This window comes from Nicotiana tomentosiformis, chromosome 7 (genome assembly GCF_000390325.3).
Source record: "Nicotiana tomentosiformis chromosome 7, ASM39032v3, whole genome shotgun sequence".
NCBI lineage: Eukaryota > Viridiplantae > Streptophyta > Magnoliopsida > Solanales > Solanaceae > Nicotiana > Nicotiana tomentosiformis.
This window is the reverse complement of record NC_090818.1, coordinates 116,428,514-116,447,149: the sequence shown is the minus strand read 5'-3', so window position 1 is coordinate 116,447,149 and position 18,636 is coordinate 116,428,514. Positions and strand designations below refer to the sequence as shown.

At 35.9% G+C, this 18,636-nt stretch overlaps 1 protein-coding gene and 1 pseudogene across 2 annotated transcripts; one reads left to right on the top strand and one right to left on the bottom strand.

Annotated features, from left to right (window-relative positions):
- Positions 1-7,929: 7,929 nt before the first annotated feature.
- LOC104117933 (ribonuclease MRP protein subunit POP4-like) lies at positions 7,930-17,037 on the top strand. Of its 2 annotated transcripts, XM_009629087.4 has the most exons (8): positions 7,933-8,241; positions 11,983-12,018; positions 12,116-12,192; positions 12,283-12,536; positions 13,563-13,631; positions 13,757-13,815; positions 14,108-14,209; positions 16,495-17,037. In XM_009629087.4, exons 1-8 carry the CDS (start codon positions 8,007-8,009, stop codon positions 16,590-16,592), a joined length of 930 nt encoding a protein of 309 aa, XP_009627382.1. In that variant the 5' UTR covers positions 7,933-8,006; the 3' UTR covers positions 16,593-17,037. The 2 variants fall into 2 exon arrangements, with proteins under 2 accessions (XP_009627388.1, XP_009627382.1); XM_009629093.4 differs by lacking the exon at positions 13,563-13,631 and having other exon boundaries at positions 7,930-8,241.
- Positions 10,024-11,420, bottom strand: LOC104117925 (T-complex protein 1 subunit epsilon-like; annotated as a pseudogene).
- Positions 17,038-18,636: the final 1,599 nt, after the last annotated feature.

Below are 18,636 nucleotides of genomic sequence, written 5' to 3'. Positions count from 1 at the left end.
GCGGCAATTGAAAGTTCACGAGAAGAATTATCATGTTCATGACTTAGAATTGGCAGCCATTGTTCATGCGCTGAAGATTTGGAGGCATTACCTATACAGTGTCTCGTGTGAGGTATTTACTGATCATCACACCTTCAGTATCTGTTCAAACAAAAAGATCTTAATTTGAGGCAGAGAAGATGGTTGGAGTTGTTGAAAGTCTATGATATCACCATTTTGTATCACCCCGGAAAGGCCAATATGGTGGCCGATGCCTTGAGTAGAAAGGCTATGAGTATGGGCAGTCTTGCGTATATTCCGGTTGGTGAGAAGCCATTAGCTGCAGATGTTCAGACTTTGGCTAACCAGTTCGTGAGGTTAGATGTTTTAGAACCCAGTCGGGTTCTAGCTTGCACAGTCGCTCGGTCTTCTTTATATGAGCGCATCAGAGAGAGGCAGTATGATGATCCTCATTTACTTTTCCTTAAGGACACGGTGCGACATAGTGATGCTAAACAGGTTGCTGTGGGGGAAGATGGAGTTCTGCGAATGCAAGGCCGTATTTGTGTGCCTGATGTGACTGGGCTTCGTGAATTAATTCTTGAAGAGGAACACAATTCCAGGTATTCTATTCATCCAGGTACCACTAAAATGTATCAAGATTTGCGGCAACATTATTGGTGGAGAAGAATGAAAAAGGATATAGTTGCACATGTAGCTCGGTGTCTGAATTGTCAGCAAGTTAAGTACGAGCATCAGAGGCCTGGTGGTTTGCTTTAGAAGTTAGAAATTCCTAAGTGGAAGTGGGAGCGTATCATTATGGATTTTGTTGTTGGGCTCCCACGGACTCAGAGAAAATTTGACGCAGTTTGGGTCATTGTGGACAAGTTGACCAAGTCAACCCATTTCATTTCAGTGGTAGTTACCTATTCTTCAGAGAGGTTAGTTGAAATTTGCATTGGTGATATTGTTCTCCTTCACGGTGTGCCCGTGTCTATTATTTCAGATCGAGGTACGCAGCTTACCTCACATTTCTGGAGGGCTGTACAGCGTGAGTTAGGCACGCAGGTGGAGTTGAGTACAACATTTCATCCACAGACAGACGTACAGTTAGAGCGCACTATTCAGATATTGGAAGATATGCTTCGTGCTTGTGTTATAGACTTTGGAAGTTCTTGGGATCATTTCTTACCACTTGCGGAGTTTGCTTATAATAATAGCTACCAGTCGAGCATTCAAATAGCTCCATATGAAGAATTATACGGAAGGCGATGCTGATCGCCAGTTGGTTGGTTTGAACCGGGAGAGGCTCGGTTGTTGGGTACCGATTTAGTACAGGATGCCTTGGATAAGGTCAAGATTATTCAGGATCGACTTCGCACAGCTCAATCTAGGCAAAAGAGTTATGCCGATCGTAAAGTTCGTGATATTGCATTCATGGTTGGAGAACGAATATTGCTCCGGGTTTCACCTATGAAAGGTGTAATGAGGTTCGGAAAGAAGGGCATGTTGAGCCCTAGGTATATCGGACCCTTTGAAATTCTTGAAAGGGTGGGTGAAGTAGCCTACAGGCTTGCATTACCACCTAGTTTATTAGTGGTTCATCCGGTGTTCCATGTGTCTATGTTCTGGAATTATCATGGTGATCCGTCCCATGTGTTAGATTTCAGCTCAGTCCAATTGGACAAAGATTTGACTTACGAGGAGGAGCCGGTGGCTATTCTAGCCCGGCAGGTCCGACAGTTGAGGTTAAAGAGTTATCCTTCAGTTAGGGTGCAATGGAGAGGTCAGTCGGTAGAGGCATCTACCTGGGAGTCCGAGTCGGACATGCGGAGTAAATATCCACACCTTTTCTCCAGCTCAAGTACTTTTTCTAACTCTGTTCGAGGACGAACGTTTGTTTTAGAGGTGGAGAATGTGATGACCCAAAATATCATCTTTAAAATTAATAAGTAATTCTGTGTTTTAAGACCTCAAAAAGCACTATTTATTATTTCTCGACTTGCGTGCACAGTTCGTACAATTTTTCGAAAAGTTTTCATGTGAAAAATAGATTAAAATGTGAAATAGAGCCTTAAAACTCAACTAAATTGACTTTGGTCAACATTTTTAGAAAATGGACCCGGATCAATATATTGACAGTTCTAGTAGCTCTGTATCGTAATTTGGGACTTGGGCGTATTCCCGGAATTTAATTTGGAGGTCCCTAGCTCAAGTTATGACCATTTAACGGAACTAGCAATTTAAAGGCTAAAGATTTCAAGTTAGACCACGGGGTTGACTTTTTGATATCGGAGCCGGAATCCGATTCTGGAAATTTGAAAAGCTCCATTTTGTCATTTACGATTTGTGTGCCAAATTTGAAGTCATTCCAGATTCATTTAGTATGTTTTGGCACGAGGTTTGCAAATTGAAAAGTTTAAAACTCAAAGTTCGAATCGAGGTGAGAATTACAATTTTGATGTTATTTGATGTGATTTGAGACCCCGAGTAAGTCCGTATTATGTTACGGGACTTGTTGGGATATTTGGATAAAGTTCTGAGGGGCTCTGGTGAGTTTCAGACGAGATTCAGATGGTGTAGAGCATGTTGAAAGCAGCAGGTTCTTGGCAGAACCTGGTGTAATCGCACCTGTGCAATGGTGATCGCAGGAGCGCAACCGCATCTGCGAGAAGATAGTCGCTTCTGCGAAAGAGGCACTGGCCAGATGCATCTCTTCTGCGGAGAAATGGGGCGCAAATGCGCGACCACTGTTGCGAAGGCTGTATCGCTTCTGCGGAAGAGACCACTTCTGCGGTCGTTTGGTCGCTTCTGCGACGTCGCAGGTGCGAGAGAAATGTCCGCAGATGCGGAACCTCGCCTGGCATCCTTACTTCGCAAATGCATGATCGCATGTGTGAAATATAACCCGCAAATACGAAAATACTGGGCAGAATACATAAAATCGGGTCTTAGCCATTTTTACTCATTTTTCAGTTTCAAGTCTCGGATTTGGGCGATTTCAAGGGGGATTTTCACGACTTTGAATTGGTTAAGTATTCTTTAACCAAAAGTAATTATATTTCACAAATCCATGTCTATATTCATCATTTATTTCGGATTTAGATGGAAGAAATCAGATTTTTTATAAATTTTTCAAAAATGAAAAGTTAAGATTTGAAGATCCATTTGATATCGGAATTGGACAATTTTTTATGGTTGAACTCGTATCGGAACGGGTGTTCGGATTTTATGAGTTTTTTCAGGATTTGAGACGTGGGTCCCACTGCCAAATATTTTAACCGAAAAATTTGTAAATTCATATGTAATTAATTCCTATGATTCATATTGAATATATCGAATTGTTTGTGAATAGATTTGAAGCTTTCGGAGGCAAATTTAAAAGGAAAAGTTGTGATTGAATAATTGATTGGAATTTGCAAAGCGAGGTAAGTGTCGGGGTTAACCTTGACTTGAGAAAATAGAACACTTAAATTATTTGTTATGTGAATTGCATGTGAACGACGTATAGGCGAGGTGACGAGTGTCTATACGTCGTCAAATTAATTGTTTGCCTGATTACTTAAAAAATCATAAATTAAATATTATAATAATTATTTCTTTCTTATTCTTTGTCAAATATTAATTCTTGAATTCCTGCATTAATTGTTACATGCTATTTGAATTGTGTGCCTTAATTATTATTTGACATTTAGCATATTAAATATTAAACTGCCTATTTTGTCCCTGATTTCTATAATAAATTGCTAATTGTCATTGTTTGTTTCATAATTAAATTATAATTGGTGTATGCCTGTTGTCTTATGATTTTATATTAATTATTGCGTTTATTGGAAAATTTCTTCTATAAGAATTGATTGAAATGGAAATATTGGAGGATCAGGTTGCATGCCGCGACAGACTTATTAAAAGTTAATATTGGAGGATCGGGTTGCACGCCGCAACCGACTTGTTTAAAAGTTAATATTGGAGGATCGGGCTGCACGCCGCAACAGACTTATTAAAAGTTAATATTGGAGGATCGAGTTGCACGCCGCAACAGACTTGTTAAAAAGTTAATATTGGAGGATCGGGTTGCACGCCGCAACAGACTTATTAAAAGTCAATATTGGGGGATCGGATTACACGTCGCAACAGACTTATTTAAAAGTCTATATATATACTTGATTAAAATAAATATATGACAGACTTGATTAAAAATGAATATATTGTGAGAGCGGGTTGCACGCTGCAACAGAATCGAATGTGAGTATATTGTGAGAGCGGGTTGCACGCCGCAACAAAATTGGTTGAAATAATAATGGATTATGACCGATGGGTTGGTTTCAATTATTACAAATGAGTTACCTGATTTATTTATATTATTTGTTGTTACTATTAATATTGCGTACAAGTTAATGTAAGTGAACCGCCTTAGCCTCGTCACTATTTCGTCGAGGTTAGGCTCAGCACTTACCAGTACATGGGGTCGGTTGTACTGATACTACACTCTGCACTTCTTGTGCAGATTTTAGAGTTGGTCCCAACGGCGTACCATAGACTTGCTCGGATTTCAGCTACCAGAGGAGACTTGAGGTATAATTGCATGGCGTCCGCAGTTCTGAAGTCCCCGTCTATTGTACTTTAGCTGTGTGTTTATTTCTAAACAACTTTATTTTATTTAGACCTTTATTTGTATTTATTCTAGAAGCCCGTGCACTTGTGATACCAATTCTGGGATGGTATTTAGACACAGTTATTTTTATGGATTATTTTAAAATTGCTTCCGCATTTGCTTCCTTGTTATTAATAAATTTAAAATTATTTTAAAAATGGATAATATTATTCTAACGTTGGCTTGTCTAGCAAGTGAAATGTTAGGCGTCATTACGGTCCGAAGGTGAAAATTTCGGGTCATGACAAAAAGCCGGGCCAAACACGAAAATCATTCTCGCATTAAGAGAAGAATATAAAAGATGTAATATTATTATTAACTATGCGTTAATTGTAAAGTGATATAGCGATCTTTCCCACCTTTATTTGTTTAGGTACTTTTGTAAAGAATCTCTTGGTATTAAGTTCCAGGACAAATCCCCGAGGAAAATACCTAAATAGTCTTTAATTGCTACCTAAAGGTCTAATTTATATCTATGTCTCTTTATATTTATGTCTTTTTATCTATATTATATTATAAAAACACGAATAATTTATGTTAAATATTGAACGAATAAAATATCCTCAAAATATTCGACTTTTATAACATTAAATATTTTTATAAATTTGAAGATATAATTATAAATCACCTAAGGTTGGAATTCTTTTCCTATTTAAACTACACATAAGGCAAACGTAAAAATTGCAAATTTTTCGGTTTTTAGGACTCCTTTTAACTTATACAACTTTAAGGTTTTGAAGTATTTCTTATTTCAAGCACTTTCTATTCCTTTAGTTAGAGTTCTTTTTTATTATTTTCGAGTTAAGAGTGTTACTTTTTTTCTATTTCAATTATACAATTTCACCTTATTTTAAAAAAAATTCCGAATTATATAAGCAAATACATTTATAGAAGAAGCCTTATTATACGGTCTTCATCACCGAAAATTTGGATAGCTTTCGTTTTGAAGTGTAAAGTTTCAGCTACTACAAAAATAAACACTGAACAAAAGAGTTACTATTTAACTATTTTATTAATATTAGTGAATAGTCATTTAATCATTTTTTTAATATTTATAATTTAAAAGACAACTAAATTTTTTATTTTGAAACCGGAGATAATAGTGTAGTTTGTGATAATTGAAATCACTATCATAGTTTGGATGCTTCCGAAAGCTCCAAAATTATGAGGTCTTTTGTATGTCCTTTGACTTTACATCAATTTTCGGTGGCATGTGACCTAGTGGATGCATTGCCCAAATTACGAGCGTACATAAGTCGGGTTGGTTCGAATTATTTTAATTATCATATTAAATTAATTGTATCGAGTTATTAAATCTAAATATCAAACAAAACCAATAAAGTCGAGTTTTTTAATCTCGGATTTTTCGGGTTTTTGATTTTTTCCCCATAAAGTCTTCATAGCACAAAACGTAAAATTTGTGCTCCAAATATTTCCTTAATCGTAGTAAGACAAAACTATATAAGGTGTTTTTCAATAAAATAACATAAATATGAGATGAATCATGGCATTGTACTAAAATATTCAAGAATAAAGATAATAAAATCACATAAAAAAAATATTATTAATAAGCCATGATGAAAACAAACATAATTTAAAATTATGATTAATAAGTACTATTAATGACTAGCCACTAAAAGAAGAAAAAAAGTTATACATTTTATCTAAAACCATGAAAAAACTAAAAAATAGATATCCAACATTATTTTCATGCATAGTACAATTGAATGTATTGTCTTTTATTAGTGTTAGTATTGATTTAATTTTGGTTTAGGATTTATTTGAGTTACTAATATTTATGGACTATAAAACTTATTGGAACATCCAAAAATTATAAGCCCAAGCTTGAAATAATACATTAAAAGATAAAACTATGAAAAAACTTAAGAATATTTATAAACTACACTACCATAAATATTTTTATGTATTAAATATATTTAAAATTTCAAACCAAAACCAAATCAAATATGGTCAAGTTTTTTTCCAACACCAAACCATAAACGATTTTTTTTTCTCGGATTATCATGTTGGTGCAGTTTGTCGGTTTCATTTGTACACCCCTACCCAGATAATATGACTTATCCTTACTATTGAGATTTAATTACGAGGAGATTTGGTAACTACAAATCCTATCTAACTATATCTTACTTGAATTTCATGATTAAATTTAATTATGTAATCATTCTATTTAAAACTAATGCGTCATTTTAAAAAAAAATCTTCTAACGCTTTGGTTGCTCCGTCATGATAAGAACTTTTATTATGGACATTAATATTCCTCTTCAAAATGCATTATATAGTTGTCAAAGAGAAACATGTTTCGGCAGATACATTTGGAATTGTTTGCCATTGTGCTTTGTTTATTATCATTGTACTAGATGACTCTTGCCCGCGCTTACGGGCCCAACAATTTAGATTCTAATGCAACTTTACTTTACATTGCAATTAAGAAACAAGAACATTTCATGAGATGTACAGTTATGCCAAAAGAACAAAGACAAAATTAGAAATAAAAACCCCACGATGGCAAATACGTACATCGTACATCGACTGATATCTCCAAATTGTGAAAAAGTCACCTTCAATCTTGTGTTATCTTGAAAAGGCACTCAACATGGGTGTGTTAGTCATGAACTTAATTAAAGTAAAAAGTCGCCTTCAATCAGATCTTGTGCAATTGTATGTAAGCCAAGACAATATGTTTCACTTTATAAACTTCTAGAGTGCCCTTTTTTTCCCTTCTACGTCTATACCTGCTGAAATCAACTCAACTCCCTTCTCTTTCAGCTGACGCGGCTTGTGGGTAGGGAACGAACTACTAACATTTTCAACATGCATAACTACAACTTATGCCTGCACCCTTGACTCGACATGTATGTATTGCAAACTGACAAGATCTTTACGATATATCTCCTCTCTCTACAGCTTTCAAGCTCAAGAGTCAAGAAGAAACATAATAAAAAGCCGTATGCTATTTTTAGTTTAGGTGTGTGGGTGCGTCTATTTCGATTAATTCTGCTCGAATGGAATTCTAATAAAAAATTAACTTAAATAGCTGCCTACTCAAGCACTTAAATTTAAAATAGCCCACAAATATATAATATATATATTATTTATATATAATATATATAATTATATATAATTATTATATAATCTATGTATATTGACTAGAAAAAATAAACAGGTAAAGATCCCAATTCTAATTCAGACCTTTTTTCTATAGCCTAATGATTGGCCCATAAATTGTTGCTAATACTTTGGCCCATTTAAATGAATTGAAACACAAACATTCTCCTAACGTAATTTCTTGATTTCACTCTCAGTTGTTATATTATCACCAAATAATAAGCTCGAGTAGAGAAGGGGAACAACAATGGCGATGGCTGAAGAACAAAAGAAACGAACAATGGAGGCATTAGAGCGAAGATTTGCACAATCCAAAGCTGAGCTTGAGTTACAGCAGCACAAGAACAAGAAAATCTCAGTTGCTACTACAACGACAACAACTCCTGTTGAGAAAAACGGTGGACATACTCCCCAGGGCATCAATTCTTCGCCTTTGCCCTTCAAATCAAAGGCAACTTCCTCTTCTATATCATCCAAAAAAGGTTTCATCTTTTTACCTTTTCCTCTTTGTTTCACTGCTTTTTGTTTTAAAAAATTATTAATCAACTATGCCTCAATTTCGAATTACTGGGGAAATACTCCATAGTCGTAGTTCGCTGTTCCAATTTTTGATGAGTCAAAGGTTTTTTGATTTGACTACGATTTTTGTTTTCCCAAATATATTTTTAGATATTGTGATTTATAGTTTTTTTTTCTAAAGTAGTTTATGTAAGTTTGTTTTGATTATTAAGGAATGCGTGACTGTTGTACTTCAAACTCCGCCGTGCTTCATTAATAAATTGTACATATTCAATGATTCTTTTAAGACAAATACAAAATTCGAACCAAAATTAAAGGTTCAGCCGAACCTGCACCCGACACTGTGGCTCTGCGCCTGAGTGTTTATACTCTCACCAAAGCTTGGAGGAAGGAAAATAGAGCAGGAAAAGTCTGCTCTTTGGTGTTTTATCTATTGTCTTTACAGTTGAGATGTATTCTAAGTGGAAAGAAACTCAGAAAGTTGAAACAAACTACACTTCTTTTTATACATAACATTGGTGTATCGGGTCAACTTGTGTACCCCTTGACTATTCCGCCGGGTACATGCTACCTCCCATCAGGTACCCGGTAACTCTGTCCACTCAGGTGAAGAAATCATTTAGTATTTTTTGCCTCTTCTAGGTTTTGAACCATGATCTCTAAGGTTTTGTACCTACCTTATTGACCACTAGGCGACACTTTTGGTTGCAAGTTGAGACAAACTACACCTAGGACAAGAACTTATATTACATGTTCAATGTTGTGTTTGGGTATATCGAGTTTTATAGGATGAACCTTGATTACAACGACAACAACAACAACCCAGTGTAATCCCACAAGTGGGGTATGGGGAGGATGAACCTTGATTACTAAAGAAAATGATTTTTTCATATTTACATAGACGGATAAAGTGAGGGAAAGAGAAGAAAGAGGACGAATAATGAGAGTTTTTAGGAACCGGTTTTGGCTGTAACAATGACAAAATTAGATTTAAGTTTGATTAAAATCCTAATATAGCCTTCATCTGGTCACTAAATTGCCACAGTTCGAAACAAAGTATCACTTCCTAATCATAGTGTCAGTCATTTTTTCTCTTCAATTTATTCAAGACCAACCTAGTGCTCATGCTTCCACATTTTCCCAGAGCCTGCATTATTTGTGTTCAGTAGCGGAATCCAACACTAGAACAGCTTGTCGATGTTGACCACGAAGTCCCACTATTTAGAAAGAAAGAACACACTTGCAATTACTATGTTTAATTCTTTCTCGTTGATTGGAACTGTGTTCTGGAATTATATGTGATTGGAACTGGTTTTCCGAAAGAATTTAGTTGTAATTGCATTATAATTCACTGTATTACTGGCCGAAAATGATAAATGGAGAAGAAAACTTGTTTATGTGACCTTATAACAGACAACATGTTTTACGTGCAGAAGACACATGTAGTTTTTCTTTTTCTATGGCAGCTGAATAAAATGAGGAATTTGGTTTTGTTAGATTTTTTTGGAAAAGGGTAAAATTCCTTAGAGATAGCAATAAGCTTTTGATAGAGCAAATTGTGACAAGGCACCGATCATCAACGGAACCAACATGTTCAATCCGAAACTCACAACAATTGGTCAACCACCAAAACTGTACTCAAAACACATGACATAGAAACCAAAACTACTTGGAGTGGCATTGCCAAAGGTACCATGTTCATCATCTGTTAGGCGAAGCAAAAGTTTGCATTTGCGTACTTAACATCAATAATCAGATGGACTAATGACATCGTCAATCTTTAGAATCATCTTAACAACCCGAGTTGCAAGCAAAATCTGCTGTTGCTTCCCAATCTGCCTTAAAGACATGTTATTCACGCATGTCATTTGTGCCAACGTTATTGCAATCTATTCCACAACAAGGATTGTTTTCCTTAATTTGCTGAGATTTAACAGCAGATAGATTTTCAACGGGTTGGAGACCACTATTCTCAGCAAGTGCCATTGGGATAGAATCCAAAGCATCTGCAAATGCCCTGATAGTATACTGCTCAACTCCTGGGTGTTTATCAGCTGCTGTTTCAAACAGCAATTGGGCATGAGATCTCTGCTGAACCACCACCACCCATATACAATAGAATTATTGCGGATAAGATTTCTAGCCACGCACAAAGCATAATGGATACTACATTATGTCTCCTTTGTTACCACCACTGATAAATAAGGTCACAGCCTTAAATTTGCACAATGTTCAATGCATGTCATTCTGTCCTTTATTGTACCAAATGATTTCTCTAGAACCAGACTAGTTCTGTCAAGTCTTTTTAGTTGTCAACTCTTGAAACCTTGGCACAATTCTCCCACCTGAGCAATTGCTATCTGCTCCAACTCCACACCTCCTACCCATCTAACAGCAGGTTGATTTATATGCATCAGTAAGTAGCTTGCTTCATCAAAAAACCCCCACTGGTAAATAATTGAAGTGGCACCAGCATCCTTGTATTTCTGAACCATGTCATCGAAGTACTTCTGCTCATCCTAAAGTTTGATTTTTTTTTTTACAGTATCAACGTCAACCTTATGCTTGGTCTTTGGTTTTGGAGGCTCAAAAGGACAAGTCAAAATGGCAATTCTTGCATCCTCAATTTGCTTTGGCATCTGAGGATGACTCGTATCTTTGCCAACTACAATTCCATAAATTAGTTCTCTATCCTATAACTTTCCACCTTTTGCTCAACTTTGAATAGGTCCAGGCGAACATCTTTCCTCTCTAAATCTGCAACAGCTTATTTGTTCACAATCTTAGATGAAAAAGTAGTCCTGCAGGTTTGAATCAAAGCTCATTCCCTCCAAATTCAAACTTCTACTCAATTCGCTCCAAATGCTAAATTTATATCCTTGAAGCCATTTCATATCCTTCCGTGATTCAAATAGGGTGATTACCACGTTTTAACAACCTCTCCGCTTGTTCTAGAAGTGCCCAGCCATGTCAACAACTCCAGTAGTTCCATTACCAAATAATCTTGACTTCGTGACAGCTCAACCATCAACTTCTTAATCTGATTTTCAACATCCATCTGCTCCAAGATGGTTGCACCATCATTTCTGATGGTGACATCACCATTAGGGCTCTGAAGCATCTTCATGCCCTTAGAACCAAGAGAAGTGGGGAGAATGCCAGCTATGACTTTTCCAGCATAAGTGTTGGCCTTTCAAGACCACCCATAAGGGGTACGTTAGCATTTACAAAGCGATGAATATTTCCTTTTTTAAAAAGAATTGTTGGCCTTTTGAGCATCAAGGCCTCTTAATCTGGTTTTCTGTTCTTGCTCCTTGATTATTATGAATGGCCTACCAAATTCATCAAATGCCAACGCCGTTGCTCCGCTGCTCTCTCCACCAGATAATGAGATGGCACGGAAACTTTTGCTTTGAAGAAAATATATGAAGACAATGCAATGAATTCCAGAGTGAATCTTTAGTCTGTATAGCAGGTTTCAGAAACCTAAGTTAAGTTCAGTGCTAAACCGTGGATTTCTTTCTTTTTATTCTCCTTGATTTATCCGTAGTTAAATTGTGGCATCCAAAAACAGTGTAAACAGTTGGCATTTTCCAGGAATGTAAGTTAAACATCTTAATGTGATTCCCTCTTGATTTCATTCTTTAAAAAAGTGATTCCCTCTTAATTTATCTCATCCAAACATTTTCCTGGTTTATTTGTAGGCTATTTATCTTTTTCTGGCCATCCATCTTCTCAAGGTAAAACCTTTCTACTGTATGCTTCTCTTACATTTTTATCTACAGAAAGGTATACATGAGACTAATCTAGGATGCTGAATTTCATCCTGCAACATAGATGTTGAACTGAATAATCCAGCGTACCTTCAACTCTCCCATTCAGTAGACGAGAATCTTCTGAAAAATACTACTGAGGTAAGAATACACGTGAACAAAATAATGCTTCAAGAATGCGCACTATTAATTAATAGCTTCTTTATTGCTCATCCCCTTTGTTTTTTACAGATTACTGGTACTGTTAACGATATTTTGCACGATCTTCTCCAACATGGTGATTCAGCCCAGAAATATATGCAGGGGTCAAAAAATGTGAAAGTTGATAACTGGATTCTTCTTGATAATGTTGTTCAAAAAAGTAGCATTGCTACTGGAGCTCGTAATCGGGCTTTGCAGAGACAGTCAAAGAGATCTAAAAGACATATGTCCATAAAGCAACATAAGAAATTTGGATCATTTGATTTGCCTCAAGAGTTCCACAAGTGAGTTGCACTTTTTTTTCTTTTTTTTTTTTTTAATTTATAAAAATAATTAAGTTTTAGCTTGTCTTTTATAAACATTCTGCCCTTCTCAGTGAGGAATTATGTGTAGTTTTTGAACTTGATACAGTGCACTGCGTTTCGTTTTTTTCCTTCTGTTTAACTAGATGAGTTCGATTATGTCGGAAGTTGAATGCTGAAGTCTCATGGTGGTTTATAGATTTAATGTTGGTGTGATTATTTCCTTATTTTAATATTGTAAAAAAATTGGTAAGTAATCTTTTAATTAAGAGCCATCACATGAAAAAGGCAGTAAGATGACCTTTTCATGCAATGGCTCTTGAGTAAGAGATTAGCTGCTGCACTGTATCTCATGTTGCTTGTGAGGCCTGTCCTCTATTTGCTGTGGTAATTTTCTGCACAGTTATCCTCAAGAGAACAATAGATGAATAGGCTGCTAGTACTTCTCCCTAGTGTTATTTGCATTAGATATTGCTTATGTAGAAAGTTAAAGGCTTAAAAGGATATCTTACACCCGTGTGGTTCCGCTACATAAAATTCAGTTTCCGAATGATCAAATTCAGCTGTCTACTTATTTGACTTTTTAGCTATATTATTCATCTAGGATTCTAGGGACAAAGTTCTCCAATTTCTTCAGCAGGAAAGATTATACTTTTAAGGGCTCGACTTTCTGGGGCTTGCGTCTGTGGGGTCAGATTGAGCCAAATATTCCTAGACCTCACAGTTGATGATACCTCATGGATATATAGTGCCAATGTTGACTTGGCCATATTCCTTGTTCTTTTTTTGACTAGTTAAGTTCCCTGTTTTCATTTGTTCTTTTATAGGTTGGGTGTCTTTTTCCCCCTTTTCTGCTCTTTTTTCCTTTTTTATTTAATGTGGATACACACACACACACACATGCACACACATATGTTGCATTGATTTGAGCAGCAAAGTTATGTACTCACTTTCTGGTGTTGCCCAGATCATCTCTTGTTCTGAGAATTCTTGTGGCTTGTTCTACAGCTATGACATCTTCAAGCCAATGCACGATAAGTGGAAAGACTATGTAACAAAACTCCTGAAGAATATTGGGTTCGCTTTTTGTTTCCTCGCTTTTGTTTTTGGTTTTGTTTTTCAAGAAAGAAGCCTTTTTCTCTAATGATTCAGCTAAACAATTGACTTGTATGTCTCTCTCACCTGCAGTATTGGCCTTGCAGGAAAAATCAGTTATCACAATGTCTCCTTAATGCAGACTTACATGGTGCACTAATTCTAGGTAAATAATAAACCCACTCTCCTTTTAACTCTTTTAGGTAGACCCTTCAAAACTATTTTAAGGAAATGCTATGTTATTAGTCGCTGAATCTGTCCTGTCTTAATGTTTTACAAGGACCTAAACGTTCGTTTGAGCTAAATTACGATAACCAGCTATCTTTTTCTAAAGCCTGAAGAATAGAACTGTCATAGAGAAATTGGGTTCACTGTGTTTAACTCTTGCACACTGGCACATGCACACAGAGAATATAACAACTTCGTTTCTGAAACATTGTGGCACTTATTTCCTGCAGTTGTTCAGTGCAAAATAGCTGGCTTAAGTGGTGTATGTGGTATCATGATTCGTGAGACCGTAGATACATTTGGAATAATCACAGAAGACAACAAATTTCAAGGTTTATATCCTGTTCAATTTTTCATTTTGTTGGTAGCTAGCTATATGAACTTATGACGTAGCAAATATATGTCTTTTGCTCCACTTTCAGTAGCCCTAATACCGGAATAGAACAAATCATGATGCTTGCTGCTTCTGTCTTCTCTTTTCTTTAATTTTCTTATGCTGTCTTGGTTGAGTAATTTTTGCTTGGGCTACTCGCCTTGATAAGCAATGAATTAAGCACCAAGTGCGGCAGTTTTTTCAAGTTCTGGTAGTTTTCGTCTCTACTTGTGCCATTCACATTTTAGCTTTATTAGATTGTATGTTAATTTTGAATCCACAGGAAAATCGGCACCTTAGCGGATTTGTTCTTGTTCTAAAAGAATTATTGTAGGAATAGTCACCCTTCCTCGGTTCTTTCTGGGAATCTTACCTCAGCTTAGGCTCATTTGATAAATACTCTTGTCCAACCTTATCCTTATTTCAGCTACTTAGTTCTTTGACTTCTCATTAAGCTGTGAGTTGTCACACGTCAATTGTTGCTGTCATTGCAACCTGAAACTTTTACTTGATACACCTTGTTGGTAAATTATGTATATTCTCCAAAATATTATTTAGATTAGCTGGTCCTTATTACAACAACAACAACAAACCCAGTAGTTTCCCACAAGTGGGGTCTGGGGAGACTATTAGCTGGTCCTTAATAGCTGGTCCTTATTATGTTGTAGAAAGTTTCAGAGACTGGCTGACTAAGTCTGTAGTTCCAAAACTTGGATTTTCACATCCTGGAGAGTGTCCACTAAAAATCAAAATGGAGCAGTGGCCTTTACTTCACCAGTTACTGTTTTGAATGAATTAGCATTGTCTTTGAAGTAGCCTGTACTGGAATATAAGGAATGAATCATAATTCTAGATAACTTCAACCTTGTATGTGAAAATCTTGAGTTCTTTGCATTTTTTCACAACCTAACATGTATGTAAATATTTGGTTTGCACCATATCTTCTTAACTTTTAAGATTTGCCCCCCCAATGTATTGATCTTCCTGCAAAATCATTAAAACACTCATCAATGAAGGGGTAAAGTAGGAATGCTATAATTTTAATTCCATTTAATTTATCTTTCCAAACACACTTGAGTCTACTCTTTAGAGAGTATATATGCCATCTTGTTGGGCATAAAAGGATGAAATCTTAGTGCATATTACTCCTTTTTGAGTTTGTTTGTGCCACCTTTTTTGTTGGAAATGCACTGTGAAAACAAAATCGAAAATAGAAAGACAGGAATAGAAAAGTAGATGATTAGAGGTTCAGTTTTGTTAAGAAAGGAGCCAAAACCAAACCTACAGTTATCAGATTCTATAATCGCAAGTGAATATTATTAAGCACTGCAGACTACAGACTTAATTATAGGTACAGGTTGTGAGTTCGAGTCACCCCAAGAGCAAGGTGGGGAGTTCTTGGAGGGAGGGAGACGAGGGTCTATCGGAAATAGCCTTTCTACCCTAGGGTTAGGGGTAAGGTCAGAGTACAAACTACCCTCGTTCTTGTTGTTGTTGTACATTAGTATGCTGTCCTGCAGCTCTACTTTTCACAAGCAGTTATATTAAAACTCACGAGAAGCCGCCTGAAAAAGCATATTAGACAAATTGATGATTTATCTGAAAATCATTTTAGTTGAGAAGCTTTTTACATAGAAATTATAGTATCGTACTTGCACCAGTGCTCTTGAGGAAACAAAACTGCCAATATTAGATACACTCATAAGTACTGGGTGTGTTTGGCAAAATTTAACTAATTTAATCAAAATTCTATTCCTTATCAATACAAATGTAATAAACAAAAATCCTCAAAACAAAAAATGTAATCAAAATTCTATTATTACTACTATTTTGTCCCTTTGCAAATGAGTTGTTCTGTGACTTGCAGAAAGATGAATATATTAGGGGGCAAATCGAGGGTAGGTTGCAAATAAAATAATGATGTATACATGAACAACAACAAAAACATACCCAGTATTATCCCACACCGTGGAGTCTGGGAAGGGTAGTATGTACGCAAACCTTACCCCTACCTTGTGAGGATAGAGAGGCTGTTTCCAACGGACAAAATGATGTATACATGAGGAATGCAAAATGCAAAGAGCTCGAAATTCTTTAACCAAGCTAAGAAAAAACTATTTCTGTTTCCCTTTTCCATTTATACCAAGATGAGAAGGGGATGGTGCAAGAATGCAGAAGTCCGGTTCTTGTTAATACTTGTTTTCCACTGCTTTTATCTTATCCAATTGCTTATCTGAACTGCAGTTGTACCAAAAAAGCTTTCTGTATTTATGCTGCAAGTGGACTGCTGGAAAGTTACATTACTCGGAGACAAACTCAGTTCGAGAAACATGATTACATGATATTGTTAAGACGGAAATTTATCATATGGAAAATGTCTTAGCATTGTAGTAGTGGCTTCATATGGAGTACGACGTTGATGTGGATCAACTCCTATGGCAGCACATAATTTTGGCCGAGTTACTACATCTTTAAGAAGACTGGAAGGTTTCATCGAAGGGTTAACCAAGTTTGACTAGTTTTAACCATGGATTTGACCAGACTCGAGGATGACTCAAGTATGGTTCCACACGCCCCACTAGCCTCTCGACTCCTTGAAGTTGTAATAAGACTTATTATTTTGAAGTATAGGAGTAGTGTACGAGTTTCAATATATTTATCCGAGGCTCTATTGAAGCCTTTTGGGGTTCTTTAAGAACTCTATGGAATTATTCCTGTCTTTGATATCTTTGGATCATTTCTTAAGTAATTAGGATGTAATTCATGCTAAGGCAAATAACAGTTTTAGCCCCTGAATTATTGCTTTATTCCAATTTTGATCTTTGTGTTATTCATGTGAGCGCATTCGACCTTCAATTAATTTGAACGTACACTACTAGTCTCTGGAACTCCGCTCACATGGCTGCCAAAAAACTGAAGGAGTTCCTCCTCCTCAGTTTAAGGGCTTAAAGTCGCACAATTGAATTAATTGAAGATCTAATGTGTTCAGTCAAATAATACAAGGACTAAAACTGGAATAAAGCAATAATACAAGGATGAAAATTCCTTTTTTCTCTTTTTGTTACTTTCCATGTCTTAATTTATATAGTAACATTCGGATTTCGAAAGTAAAAACTTCTTTTTGAATTGGTTAAAAACTAAAATGAGCATTATTTTGTCTATCCAGACTTACTACGTACAACCATTTCTCTTTGTTTCTTTTCTCCGCCTTATACAATTTGCAAGTACTCCTGCAATTTTTGCTTTCTATGCTTTTGAAAATACAAATAAATAAATATATAATAGAAGCGCATTAGTTAATGCAGAATATTTTCTGAGTATTGAATAATTTATATTCTTACGGAATGAATTGCATTAAAGGCATGAACTAGCACAAGCGTTACCTATTGGAACTTTGCGTTAATTACGATACACATGCAACTTTACATTCGGTGTCGGAACTATAATTTTTTATTAAAGGAGGTCAAAATATAATGAAAATAACATACGAAAAAGACAAGAAAATTCAATATATATATATATATAGAGAGAGATATAGAGAATTTTCTTTACCTATAGATAGATGGAAACAAAAAGTTATTTTTTATTAACAACTGAGAGTTCAAACCAAAATTCAACTGAACAACCGAAATAAGAAGTCTATGTGAAAATTGGGAATCCAAAACTAGCTAATTAAGAACATGTTTAATGATTCTAAACATGATCGCGATATACATAGAGATGCAAACCAAACAATATGTAAATAAATTCTGCACCTGCTATCTACTGCTTTTAAAAAAAAAGGGTAATTACAGTTCTATCCTGTGAAATTGATCATTCAGATACTACAAGGCCTATGAACCACTTCGTCGTTTTTTTTAACTAAATATATATATTAATACTGTGAGGAAACGAATAAGTAGGAAAAAATAACGCCACTTGACATAAATTGTGTCTTGGTGTGTTGATTATGTGCTTGATTTTGCTCTAAGAGGTTAGAGGTTCAAGCCTCAATTAGCACAACTAGTAGAATTGAACTTAGGAGCTTTTCTAACTTAACACTCAACAAAACTAATAGATAAAAGCTATTTATTGTCTAGAGGTATGATAATTAAAGTTATTATTCCAATTCTTCTATAAATTTTGATACCGCTCACAAAAATTCCTGCATACGCCCCTGCCTGCCTATAGGTCTACGGTAAAGTTGTCTCCGTGCGACCTATATGCCACGAGTTCGAGCCGTGGAAGCAGGTACTAATGCTTGCATTAGTGTAGGCTGTCTACATCACACCCGTTGGGATGCGGCGCTTCCTCAGACCCTGTATGAACGCGAAATGCCTTGTACACCGGGATATTGTTTTTTATACTATGAAGCCAAATCTTAGTCAAGTCTGGATGCTATAATGG

Bases quoted from the DNA above. Each gene is read 5' to 3' on its own strand.
- LOC104117933 (XM_009629087.4), top strand. From the start codon at position 8,007: ATGGCGATGGCTGAAGAACAAAAGAAACGAACAATGGAGGCATTAGAG. The intron at 13,816-14,107 runs GTAAATAATAAA...TATTTCCTGCAG, and splicing joins ACATGGTGCACTAATTCTAG to TTGTTCAGTGCAAAATAGCT. The intron at 14,210-16,494 runs GTTTATATCCTG...TCTGAACTGCAG, and splicing joins AGAAGACAACAAATTTCAAG to TTGTACCAAAAAAGCTTTCT.